Source organism: Musca domestica, unplaced genomic scaffold (assembly GCF_030504385.1).
Source record: "Musca domestica strain aabys unplaced genomic scaffold, Musca_domestica.polishedcontigs.V.1.1 48, whole genome shotgun sequence".
Taxonomy (NCBI): Eukaryota; Metazoa; Arthropoda; class Insecta; order Diptera; family Muscidae; genus Musca; species Musca domestica.
The window spans coordinates 7,104,392-7,117,578 of record NW_026712340.1 but is presented as its reverse complement, the minus strand read 5'-3'; the positions used below and the strand labels follow the sequence as shown (position 1 = coordinate 7,117,578).

General features: G+C 36.6%; 1 protein-coding gene across 7 annotated transcripts in view; it reads right to left on the bottom strand.

The window, feature by feature from the left end:
- Positions 1-13,187, bottom strand: part of LOC131804702 (trichohyalin-like) — a 292,229-nt gene that overhangs the window by 30,068 nt on the left and 248,974 nt on the right. For 4 of the 7 annotated variants that reach the window (XM_059127769.1, XM_059127772.1, XM_059127773.1 and 1 more), the window contains 2 exons: positions 1,602-1,643; positions 624-743 (listed from right to left, as the gene is read on the bottom strand). In XM_059127769.1, the coding sequence (XP_058983752.1) occupies positions 624-743; positions 1,602-1,643 (162 nt within the window). The remainder of the gene's footprint in view (positions 1-623; positions 744-1,601; positions 1,644-13,187) is intronic. The other 3 variants (XM_059127776.1, XM_059127770.1, XM_059127771.1) reach the window with 2 other exon arrangements.

Genomic DNA, 13,187 nt, shown 5'->3' with positions numbered 1-13,187 from the left:
GTTGCTATTATTCGAAAATAAGAGAACGAACCCTGATGGTTTTCTTTTATTATTTGTCACAATATCTTGTGGAATCCTTATAGTGTTGTAGGGTATTCAACGGTCGAGCCCGCTCGACTGTAGCCTTTGTTTACTTGTTTTGAAATATAATTGTTTTTGTACAAGTTTGTTTTTAATTTTCTGCAGTTACATTTACGATGACACCAGGTTTCTGCCTCATGACAACTTCTTTGAATCGAAATCATCACATTCAGGACTCCTTTATACAGAATTGCTTTAGCTAATACAAATTTAATTTTTTCTTTCGTCTCAATTTCCCTTCGACATTCTGCAACAAACTCACAGTTTTTTATGTATTCTAATTTATATTTGGTTTTTTAATATTAGTTTTATTTGAAATACATATATTTTGTATAATATTATTAATATTTTAAAAGAAAATTGTGAAAGAAACCCAAAACACTTATTTGATATGATATTGAATTATGGGAATAAGGAAACAAACTCAAGAAAATACACACACAAATAAGAGTACAAAAACAAATGTGAAAAAAGTTTGTGAATAGATAAAAGTTTTTCGCTTTTTGACAAATTTTTGTTAAAGTAAAAAACGCTGAATATACCTGAGTGACTCTCAGCTCGGCCTGGGTACGCCTGAGTTCGGCTGCCGCTTTGTCGGCCCGCTCTGTGGCCCGTTCCAGTTCTTGGGAAGTGGTTAGTGTTGTGCGGCCAAACGTTGTCTGCTTAATTGTGGACATTTTTATTAGTTGTTGGTTTTCGGTGATGTTGTTGTTGTTGTTGTTGTTGTTGGATTAGATGATGATTGTAAAGTAAATATTGGTAAAAATAACATTATTCAGTACACAATTTAAAACATGTAATTTGTTGGTATTTTTGCAATAATCCAGTTAAGTGAAAAAAGCGAAATAAATCCAGCAGGAAAACAAAACTTTATTAGAAAATTTATGCAGATGACTGGTGATTATTATGGTGATGCTTTAAAAAAGATGATTATGCTGATGATAACACGTCGAATTTGATGATTGATTAGTTATTAGTTGATGGATGTATGAGTGATGATGTTGATGAAAGCGAGTTTGCTATGGGACCAATTAGTTTATTCACCAAGGAACGCCTGCCTTATCCAATTGAAAAATCATGCCAAACTCGCCGCTCTGTTTTTTTTTTTGAATTGTTGATAACAATATTCAGGTGTTGTTGTAAAATGTCATGTGCTACATACATATGTTAATTGATCTCTACTCGATTAGATTTATTTTATATATATTTTTTTGCTTTCTAAATGAACGAACATTCGAATATGTATGCATGTAATTTGTTGCAAGAAGTTCTTTAGGTATGTATGTAGTTGCGTGTGAGTTTGAGAAAAGTTTGAAGTATTTATTTTGTCTATTTTTTTGTGGCATTGTTGTGATTGATGAACATGTTGGAAGTTTGTTTTTTTTTTTGGTTTTTGTTTGCAGAAAAAAAAAAACAAAACAAATGATAAGAAATTTAGCATTTTCTTTTTATGCGCATATTTTTTTTGTAACAAAACAACTATAGCAATCGCCTCTATATTTCTACAAGCAGCCACTTACCGATGATATTTGTCCAGATTCATACATTAATTTTTGTACCGACTGGAATTAGTGTTTGATATTTGTAAAATGTTATTAAGTTTCAGTAATATCAGATAACTCATGATGATAGTAGTATGATTGATGTTGACGGTTTTATTGTAATACAGTTAAGAGCAAAATTTTGAAAAAGAAAAAAAAAGTTTTTGCTGATTTCTTTTGAATTTTTTTTTTTTTCGTTTGAAGAATGTCCAGAGTTATTCAAAGAAAATTGGTTAAATACGAATATAATTTTTTTATTAAGTCTTTCACCATTAGAATAGATTCTTTCGATTACAAGACCTCCTCAAAATATTTTTTAGCAATTCAACTCTTTCAAGTTTTCTTACTTTTTGGTTTAACTTAATTTTATGAGGTTTTGGCCTTCGGAAAGAATGGATTTTCGGATATGCAACATTGCACTGCCTGTACCGCGCAATACAAGGTGGCACAAAAGTCCTCCTATCAGAAAATGCTACTAATTTTACGATTGGCTCCTAATGTCAGTTCTGTTTTGCAATTGTTGTAGTAAACACATGCGAAATACGTATTAATAAACAATGTTACGCTACACTGCTCCAAAACGCGAAATACAGGATGAGATGAAAAAACTGCAACCAACTTCAGACTGCTGCCATTTCTAAGCCACTCGTCTGACAATTATTCCAGTGACAGCTCATTATATTTTTTACAAGCGTACAAAAGCATTTTGGTGAGAATTTTCCAGAACAAAAGTTATTCGTGATGGAATTCAAGCGTGTGGCTGGAAAACCACAAGTGGCTATCGCTATCGAACACTCTAGCATTTAAATGTGAATAAATCTTTTGTGTCTTGCACCATCGTGTCTAGTTACCGTGATACTGGTAGCGTAGCCCGACGCCAAGGAAGTAGACGGAAGAAAACAGCAACATAAACAGAAAATGTTCGAAAAGTAAAGAAGCGACTTGTTCGAAACCCACATAAACAGAAAATGTTCGAAAAGTAAAGAAGCGACTTGTTCGAAACCCACGTCGCAGTGGCCAAAAAATAGCTTGTGAGCTGAATATATCGCAATATTTTATTCGGAAAATATTGACAAATGAGCTCAGGGTAAAGCCATTGAAATTTCAAATAGTGCTAGCAACAGAAAGATAATAGACTCAAATGAGCTAAAGAGTTGCTTCGCTTGGTCGAAAGTGTTAAACAGCCGAATTTGGTTTTCTCCGATGAGAAAACATTCGTTGCCCAGCAGTTTGTAAACAAACAAAATGATCGTGTTTACAGCCAAAGAGGTCAGCAGGAAATGTGCACTTTCGGTAGGTCATCAGAATTCAAGCGCCGGCCATGGTGGCATCAGAATAAATGCCGAATATTATATTTATTATTATATTATCAGAATAAATGCCGAATATTATCGCGAATATATTCTGGAGGGTGTACAGGGTTGTCCATATTCGACGGACCTTTGGACCCATTCCAATCTACGAGGCTTGTCCGCAGGCAACATTCTTTGCGTCAATTGAATTTTGTACGGGAACAAATGCAAATCAATGCGAATAATCCGTTGTAAAGTGGACCGAGTCATGCCCAACTGCTGAGAACGGCGTTTTTGGGATGTTCTTGGGGACCTCTCAACACTGGCTAGTACGGCACCGATATTCTCGGCCGATCGCCTTGGTCGACTTTTATGTGGCCTCTTCGGATTAGAAAGAGCCTTACCATTCGAAAATCTTTCGTATAAACGCTTAATGGTGTTCTTAGAAGGCGCACTTCTCACATTTTTTAATGTTTTAAAAGCACGTTGAGTTGTCACAATTGACTTCTTGTAAATTTCAACTATTTCAGAGCGCTCGCGTGGCGTGTATTGGTTCATGGTAAAAATCTGCTTGAACTGACGCTTCAAACGCGGTACGCCATTAAGCGATGTGACATCTCTGTCAAAAGTTATGGCGTTGCCAGATGGGTCCGTCTAATATGGGCAACCCTGTATTAAAGCCTTGAGGTTCCTCGCTTCATTTCCAGCGCACAATGGCGACCAAAATCTCCGGATACCAATCCGTAAGACTATTGTGTCTGAAGTCTTTTGAAAAGCAAGGTTGGCACTAAAAAATACCAAAGTGTCGATCACTTCAAGCAAGCGCATCGCCGGGAATGGGCCAAAATACCGCAGAGCAACATTCGGACAGCGTGTGACGGTTTCATTGGCCGTTTGAAGGACATAATTCGTGCCAAAGTTTCTAAACTTATTCTCGAACAAATCTAATCTACAAATCAATTCGAACACATCTAAACTTATTCTCAAATTTGATGCTATTTCCGACATCTTTTATTATAAAATATAAAAAAAATGTGGCGTTTGATTTTGTTGCATTTTTTTTATCTCACCCTGTACAAGGTGGCGCAAAAGTAATCCTCCTATCAGAAAATGCTACACATTTTACAATTGGCACCTTGTTTCAGTTCTGTTTTGACATTGTTGTAGTAAACACATGTAAAATACATGTTAATAAACAATATTACGATACACTGCTTCAAAATGCGGAATATATTTAATTGACCAATAATCGGTCGGTGACTTTGGCACAACGTGAATTTCGTCGCAGATTTCCTGGCCGTCCAACGCCTACTGCTGAAACACTGCGACTTTAGCCGCTCGCCTCGAAGAGCCTGGCACAATAAAAGAAGCTTCCGGGCGTGGTAGACCCCGGACTATCCGTTCTGCACAGAAAATTGCTGCTGTTGCCGAGGATGTCAAGGAAGCGCTGTCGACATCGATCAAACGACGCGCTACGCAAATGGATATCAGTCAACCGAAATTTGGCACAAGTTCAGATGGTGCATCAGCTGTTAGCTGCTGACGCCAACCACGTCTAACACACGCTGAAGCCATCCTTAATCACCACAAAGAAGAAGATGATTTTTCATCAAAAATAATCTTAGGGAGTACGTAAATAAACAAATTGACGCTTCTGGGGCTCTGAAAATCCGCGTATAAACCAAGAAGAGCCATTACACCCACTCAAAGTCACTGTCAGTTTTCGCTGAAAGTTTTCGAAGACATCGCGGCCAAAGGGTTACTACAAAGCAATGATCAACGAGATCTTTTTGCCGCAACTTGATGAGTTGGGATTGAAAAACATGTGGTTCCAATTCGACAGTGCAACCACACACACTGCACGTGACACACTCGATATGTTGAATGATGCATTTCCCGAGCGCCTAATCTTCCGTTTTGGCCAGCAAGATCGCCTGATTTGACCGCTCCGGAATTCTTTTTGTGGATCTATGTCAACAAGCCCCAGACTCTTTCAGCTCTTAAAGACAATATCCGTCAAGAATGTGAGGACCTATAGCCGGAAGTTTCGCCAAAGTGATGGAAAATGGCATAAAAAGGGCTCAAATGACAATAAACTGTGGCGGCGGCCATTTACATGACATGATATTCTCGACTTAATGCAAAAAAAAAAAAAAAAAAAATATATATGTCCAAATAAAAATAATCCACAAGAAGAATTAAAGTTTTTATTTTTTTTTTTAATTACAGCCAAAAAACATGGGAAGATTACTTCTGCGCCACCTTGTACATGGTCCGCAATAAACCATTTTTAAACTAGTGCTTATTTCGTGAAAGGTAGCACTTTGTTCATATCTGATTTTAAATATAATTAGTTTGATCCTTCCGCTAAAAGAATATGGTTGTACATACGCTTGAATAACGCTAGAAAATGGAGTGCAAAAATGGCGTTCGGATTTTGAAAGAAGATATGCACCGTCAGTATGTAGACACATAAAAACGACACGAAAAAATTGAAAAGCCGATGCACCCAAAACGAGTCAGTGTTTGGTGCGGATTTTGTTTCGCATTTTTTTATAACTTTAGCTGGATTTGATCCCGTACAAAGTAAATCATCAGCTGAGTCAAAAAGAGACTTCAGCACAGAAGACTGTGATGGTGGTGAAGATCTTATATGTGAAATCTTCGGGCAGAAGCGGTGAGGCCATAAGTCCAAATTCCCAGGAGGACGAATCGGTGAAATAGCCGCCACTAACGAAGAAAGGAACAATGTACAGGAGTTGGGCACACGATGAGAAAGTATTAAAAATTCTTTTTTATGACACCAGCTGCTTCTGTCTAGACAGACACAAATTGTCTCAGCAACTGCCAAATGTGCAATTTAAGGCATCCCATGTTAATGTCCCTGAACGAGGCTTTAGTGATGGAAATTGGCGATGCTTTGAATCATGAACGGGGGACAGTTTAAGATGTGAAAAAGGATGTAGACAGTTCAAACGTGGCTTTAGCTACAAAAATAGCCGTGTCTTATAAATTTGCCCAGTTATTAGAAGAAGTTCCGTGAAATGGCGGAACTACGGGCAACAAACGTAAAGCAACGAGACTTAAAGAAATTTCGGAACTACGAGCAACGAACATAAAACTTGAATGTTGCCTGAAGTTTGCTGTAGACACTCATGTTGGCCTTAGAGAAAGGGATGCAGTTGTTGAACGCCTTGGTTAAACAACACCTAAAGTTAAAGGATGATGAGAATGAAAGCTAACGCCGTGTCCTACAAAATCAGATGCAGGAACTCAAGTCGAAATTGGTGGCTGCTGAGATGAGATCGCATGTACCACATGGTAAAATCCTTGGAGAAGGAAGTTAAACTACTTTTGCAGGGTTTAGCTTCTTCGGAGAAAGTCCTTAGAGTAGCTGAAACAGAACGTGAAGAGTTCACTGTGAAATTAGTAAAAAATTCCAGCAAAGACGAAAAAGTTGTAGAGGAAGATCGCATACAACGCTGGAAGAATAAGGTATTCAGGGTCCGTAAGATGAAGCTGCCTCTTGAAGAGGATACAGTCGGGAGGTGGTGGGACCTTTAAGAGAGATCGGCTAGAAAGATGGAGGAACTATTTGGGTGTTATTACTTAGACAGTTTTCTCTTATATTTAGATATAGTTTAGATAGTTTGCGGTAGAAATCTCTGGGTCACACCATAATGAGCAATGAAAAAGTCCAATAAGCTAAAGATCCTTTCCAATAGTCCTAAGGCGATTTCATTGAGCTACTTACTCGAAACTTGTTGAAGGAAGCTAGGACACAGAACCCAAAATTGCTTTGAAGATGTTGAATAAATCAAACTTCTTTTCAACGGTTCACAAGCCGTTTTATTCAGCTCCTCAATAGCTCTACTGTCCAAATATTTGAACTTTTAAAAAGTCGAAATATCTGCTGACGGATTGAAAGCTATACTTAAATGTGCATGAGCGGACATAAAGATGAGATAATAAATATACAGACAATCCACCGTTTATTTTGTTCTGTAGGTGCCCCATTGTTCTCAAAATATGGTGGCAGTCGGACAAAAGATCTGAAAGCAGTGGATGGAAGGAATAATTCGTATTGGGTGAAATTGAATTGAAAGATCCGATAAAAACTCCTTTTCAAAACCTGCTTTTGATAGGAGCCTTTTGGGGTTTTTTACCAAGGTTGAGCAGATGTTTGAGCAGTTTTATGTTAAAGCACGAGCTGACACAAATGTTATTTGCTGTTTTAAAAGACACTATAAGACACTTATTTTGAGGTCCAATCTGATCGTACGTGCAAAATTCCATACTATTCGGAGTGATATTACACGTTTGGTGCACAATAAAAGGCAAATCGTACGAAGATATATGTGGGAGCTATATCTAAATTTTGACCGATTATCTCCAATTTAAATAGAGTTCGTCCTTGGGCCAAACAAATGATTTGTGCAAAATTTCATCTGGATAGGACAATAAATGCGAACTGTACTATGTTTACAAAAATACATGGACAGACGGACGGACGGACATGCATAAATCGACTCAGAATGTGATTCTATGCAGATCATCAAAAGGAACTATGGGTCTATCTCGTTTCCTTTTGCCTGTTACAAACAAATGCACAAAGACATATTACCCTGACCACCTAGTGGTGTAGGGTATAAAAACAAAGACTCAATAAATTTGAATTGAATTGAAATAATTGAGAATGATGTCGTCCCAAGGACAACAGCCTGCTGGAAAGAAGTCGGTCAGAAACGCCGAGAAATAAGAGCAAGGGAACGACTTGTTAGCAGGGATGAAGGAAAATCGATTGTGATAATCAGCGAACAGTTAAGAAACTTGAGAGCTACAATATATTTGGTGGTTGTTACCAAGTCTACCTCACCAAAGGGCGGAACTCCAAAAGATGCTGAATAGTATCCTAGACAATCGCAACAAAAATTAGTATTGTATATCCCGATGATGGAATATTGGACGCTCACTAGCTACGATACGAAATTTCCAGAAACATATTGAACCACAGCAGAGATGTGGGAGGTGATTTTAAAGTCACGTTTATATGTATGATTTTTTTGAAGTTTTTAATCCAAGAATTTTTCGAAGATTTTTGATTTGGTCTTTTATAGCATGTTTACATTAGAACTTTTTGCCGAGTAAAGCTCCTCAATGAGGACTTTTTTTGTCGTATTTGAGATGGACTGAGTTCACTTAATTGGATAAACTATAAACGTACAATTATAACAGTTTTCAGTATTCCAATTACACAAACAAAATAATTTTTGGCGTTTTTTTATTACACTGATTTTGCCAGAATTGTGAAAGACTCTAGAAATGTGCACAAAATATATGATTGCCGGTGCAATTTTATGTTTTAAATATTTAACTTGGCGATTTAGTGCCGAATGTTTTGCGATTCCACTGAATGAGGATATTTTGTCACATGTAAGGCAGAATCAGGTTGCTTGAATGTGCATTTAATGATATAAACGATTTATTTTTGATTTGAATGTATATTTCTTCGGGAATGTTGGCTTGTGATGGAACCTTGTTAAATAAATGAGGATGATTAAATAATTGATTAATCAAAGATGTCAAAAAGTCCAATCAATGTTCGATTGTTTTGAAGAGTGATACATTCATAAATTTGTTATTTCAAGTACACAAATTCGACATGTTCAGGGAAATAGTCCGAAGTCTAGCTGTATGCTGTCTAGGGATAGATATCAAGGCTAAAACAATTCAAAGCGTAAATAGTGACTTTGGCATTAAAATACAACACTGTTGCCACAAGTATATAACAGGAGTGTTGTATTTTTCCTGATTCGTTCAGCTAAAAATGACAACAGTGTTGTATTTTCACGCAGAAGTCACTATTTAAACTTTGATCTGTTGCAACCTTCTGTTCTTTTTCGTTTCGCTATTAACAACTATGGCCGAATTAATTCAGTGGCTCCTCTCAATGAATCGTTCAATTGAACAACGTCATAGCACAGTAAACAGATACTGCTAAAGATCAAAGACATATACAGGGTGAGATAAAAAACTGCAACCAATTTCAGACTGCTGTCATTTCTAAGCCATTCGTCCGACAACTTTTAAAATTATTCCTGTGACTGCTCATTATATTGTTTACAAGGCTACAAAAGCATTTTGGTGAGAATTTTCTAGATAAAAAGTAATTCGTGATGGAATTCAAGCGTGATAGTGTGATTTCTTTATATTTGGCTGCAAAACCACAAGTGGCTATCGTTAGAGCACTCCAGCATTTAAATCTGAATAAATCTTTTGTGTCTCGCACCATCGTGTCTCGTTACCGTGATACTGGTAGCGTAGCCCAACGTCAAGGAAGTGGAAGGAAGAAAACAGCAACATCAGCAAAAATGGTCCCGCGTCGCAGTGGCCGAAAAATGGCTCGTGAGCTGAACATATCGCAATATTTCATTCGGCAAATATCGAAAAATGAGCTCGGGGTAAAGCCATTAAAAAAGTGGTGAAGTGCCGAATTTGGTTTTCTCCGATGAGAAAACATTCCTTGTCCAGCAGTTTGTAAACAAACAAAATGTTTACTTGCCAAAGAGGTCAGCTGAAAATGTGCACCTTCGGTTCGCCACCAGAACTCAAGCGCCGACCATGGTGATGATGTGGGCCGCCATAACAGCCGACGATCGCTCTCCGCTCGTTTTAATCGAACGTGGCGTCAGAATAAATGCCGAATATTATTCTGGAGGATGTATTAAAGCCTTGGGCACGCAAACATTTTGACGGCAGACCTTGGACATTCCAACAGGACTCAGCACCATCGCACTCAGCACGCGCCACGGTTACAATGGTTACAAAATGAGGATCCTCGCTTAATTTCCTTCGCACAATGGCCACCAAAATCTCCGGATATCAATCCGTTGGACTATTGTGTCTGGAGTATTTTCGCAAGGTTGTCACCAAGAAATGCCAAAATGTCGATCACCTCAAGCAACCGCTTCGCCGGGAATGGGCCAAAATACCGCAGAGCAATATTCAGGCGTTGTGTGACGGTTTCATTGGCCATTTGGAGGCCATAATTCGTGCCAAAGGTGACCAATTCGTGCAAATCTAAACTTATTCTAAAATTCGATAATATTTCCGACATTTTTTACTTTCATTTAATAAAATTAAAAAAATGGAAAAATTATGGCGTTTGACTTTGTTGTAGTTTTTTTTTATCTCACCCTGTAGTAGAATTTTATAACAAATAATTTTTTAAAACATTTTGACGTGCTACGATCCCGTTATAAGGAAGTTTTTAACCATATTTAAAACCAGTAAAGAATGTCTTAAAGTCGGTCCGGGCCGACATTATGATACCCTACACCACTTTGCTAATTTAGTAGAGCTCCACATAACAATTAAAAGTTTTGATGGGAAAATTAAATCAAACACGCTATGATTATAATTATAATTTAAAGTTCAAAAAACTAAATATGTCGACTTGTATTGACCATTTGGTGTACAATTAATTTGAAATCGGATAAAGATATATATGGGATGTATATCCAAATCTGAACCGAACCCGATCAAATTTGGCAAAGATATTCTGAGCTGTATTTGATATATTTCCCTGAATATCGTTGTTACGGAGTGCATATTACGGCTGTGGGTAACAAATATAACAAATCGGATGAACAATATATATGGGAGCTATAGCTATATGTGAACCGATCTCGACAAAATTTAGCAAATGTATTTCTGAGCTGTATTTGTTATATTTCCCCAAATAGTTTTGTTACAGAGTGCATATTACGGCTGCGGAGGACAAAGATAACAAATCGGATGAACAATATATATGGGAGCTATAGCTATATCTGAACCGATCTTCACCAAATTTGACATACTAGCTTCTAGACTCAATTCGGTCGTAAGTGCCAAATTCCATTCCATTTGGACAAATATTAGACGGTTGGGGCACAATAAAATGTATGTCGGACGAAGTCATATATGGGAGCTATATCCAAATCTGAACCGATCTCGACAAAATTGAGCAAATGTATTTCTGAGCTGTATTTGCTATATTTCCCCAAATATTTTTGTTACGGAGTGCATATTACGGCTGTGGGTAACAAATATAACAAATCGGATGAACAATACATATGGGAGCTATAGCGAACGGACAGGCGGACGAACATGCATAATACGACTCAGAATGTGATTCTATACAGATCCTCAAAAGGAAGTATGGGTCTATCGCATTTCCTTTTGCCTGTTACAAACAAATCCACAAAGACATAATACCCTGACCACCTTGTGGTGTAGGGTATAAAAAGGACCATACAGACCCCTTTGTTGACTCGCTTCAAAGACATAGAAGTGTAAAGATGGGACAAGACAGAGTCAAGATATGGCAACCCTCTGAAAATACCTTTGTTGTTATGATATCGTAACAACCATGGTAGAAGAATACAGGTAGTCGCATCGACACAGCTGCTGGGACAATGAACTGTCAACCCAATTTTTGAATTGAAAATGCTGAATGAAAAATTATTGAAATTTTGTAAATATTTTTGAAAAATACGTGTTATAACAACTTCCGATTTGCAACGTATGAGATAGCATTTAAAAATCTACTTATTTTTCATAAAACATTTCAACATTTTTGACATATCAATGTTCCCAATCGTTGATTCATCTACCTATGTTCTTCTACCATGGTAACAACATAGTTAGCAATGTTATGCGATTTAAACCGCTTAGGCAATATGCAATTAATTTGGAAAGTCTTTGGGATAGAATTTTGAAATCCAATTTTTGGAATTTCCAAACTTTTGTTTGTCATTTTTTTTTTCTATAAATGTTTTTTTATATTAACATTTTCCTGTCATGAACTGTTATATAGCTAGTATAGACACAAACCATGTCTAGTCTTTACCATTTTAGGTCTTTGCTCGCTTGAGGGTTAAAATTTTCGATCAAAATATTCCACGTACTTTTTACCTATAATATTGCCAAAGACACAATACACCTAAAATACACGGATTCCAACAAAAATCTAAATCCGAAAATTTCCAAATGTTTGGTGGATAGGGGAATTTGTCAACTCTATTTTGCTAACATTTCGATTTAAACTTTCAAAATGACGTTGCACTTGTCTTCTTTTTTTTAGTCCAATATTCATAATCTGCTTGATTTTTTCTGTACTTATTTTTTGTGGTGCATAGTGTAATTAAAAAATCACGATGAATTTAACTGTAGGAAACATTTATTAGGATTAAACCTGGTAAAGGTTTAGTATGTAAACGCGCTATAACAAACGTTAGAGCATCACACTACAGCTCTGGGATGATTGAGAAGCAATTGAGATTTGGTTTTTGAGTGGATATAAACAAGGTCATTCGTTGGGGTCATTTAAGATATGGTAACTCTAATGTAATGTCCATGAGAATGATATCAGCAAATGAGTTTTGAAAATTTTTATTCATTTATGTTTTTATTATTTTAAAACAGCACTTTTTATTTAAATTTTGCCCTTAACTGCATCAACAATAAGGAATAAATTGTATGTCTATTTTAAGGTGTTTAAATATTATTATTAATTAATTCATGTTTCTTATACCCCTTTACCGTTTGATTTCATTAATAGCAGCTAACTAAATCTGCTGTTGGTATTTATTTGGAAATCATTACAATTTCTTATTAATAAAGTTCGCATTTCAATTTACTTAAGTCACTGGCATACTTTTAGGGGCATTCTTTAATACTGCTTTTCATGTTGCATATTTTAGGGTATTTATTATAGTCAGAAACGTAACTAGCAATACAGGGGGAACCAATGGGTCATTGGGAAAATATGTTAGATTAAAATCACATGACAACCTCTTAACAACACCCTTCTCTTCATTTGACATACCCGTACATGCGTATTATTGATATGAATGTTTTGTTTGGTTCGTTCTTTTTTTCATTAGTCATTCATTTGACAATGGAAAGAAAGAAAATTCTCAATGGGTGGTCGTCGTCGTGTTGGGTGGTGGTCATTAATTTAATTGCTGTTCTATTTATTTATAATGACTTAGTCGACATGTTTTAACAATTTTAAAACTAGAAGAAAAACAGAAACAATACGGCAATTCAATTACATATTCCATAGAATTGTGGTTTGATGTTGATTATGTCCCTGAGGGCTTTTGACCTCATAGGTTTGATACAGTGGGTCTTACACATGTATGTGGAACATGTTCGACAATTGCACACCTGATATTTACATACCATGACAAACTTATGTCTGTATGCATGTATGTGTTTGTCTAATATG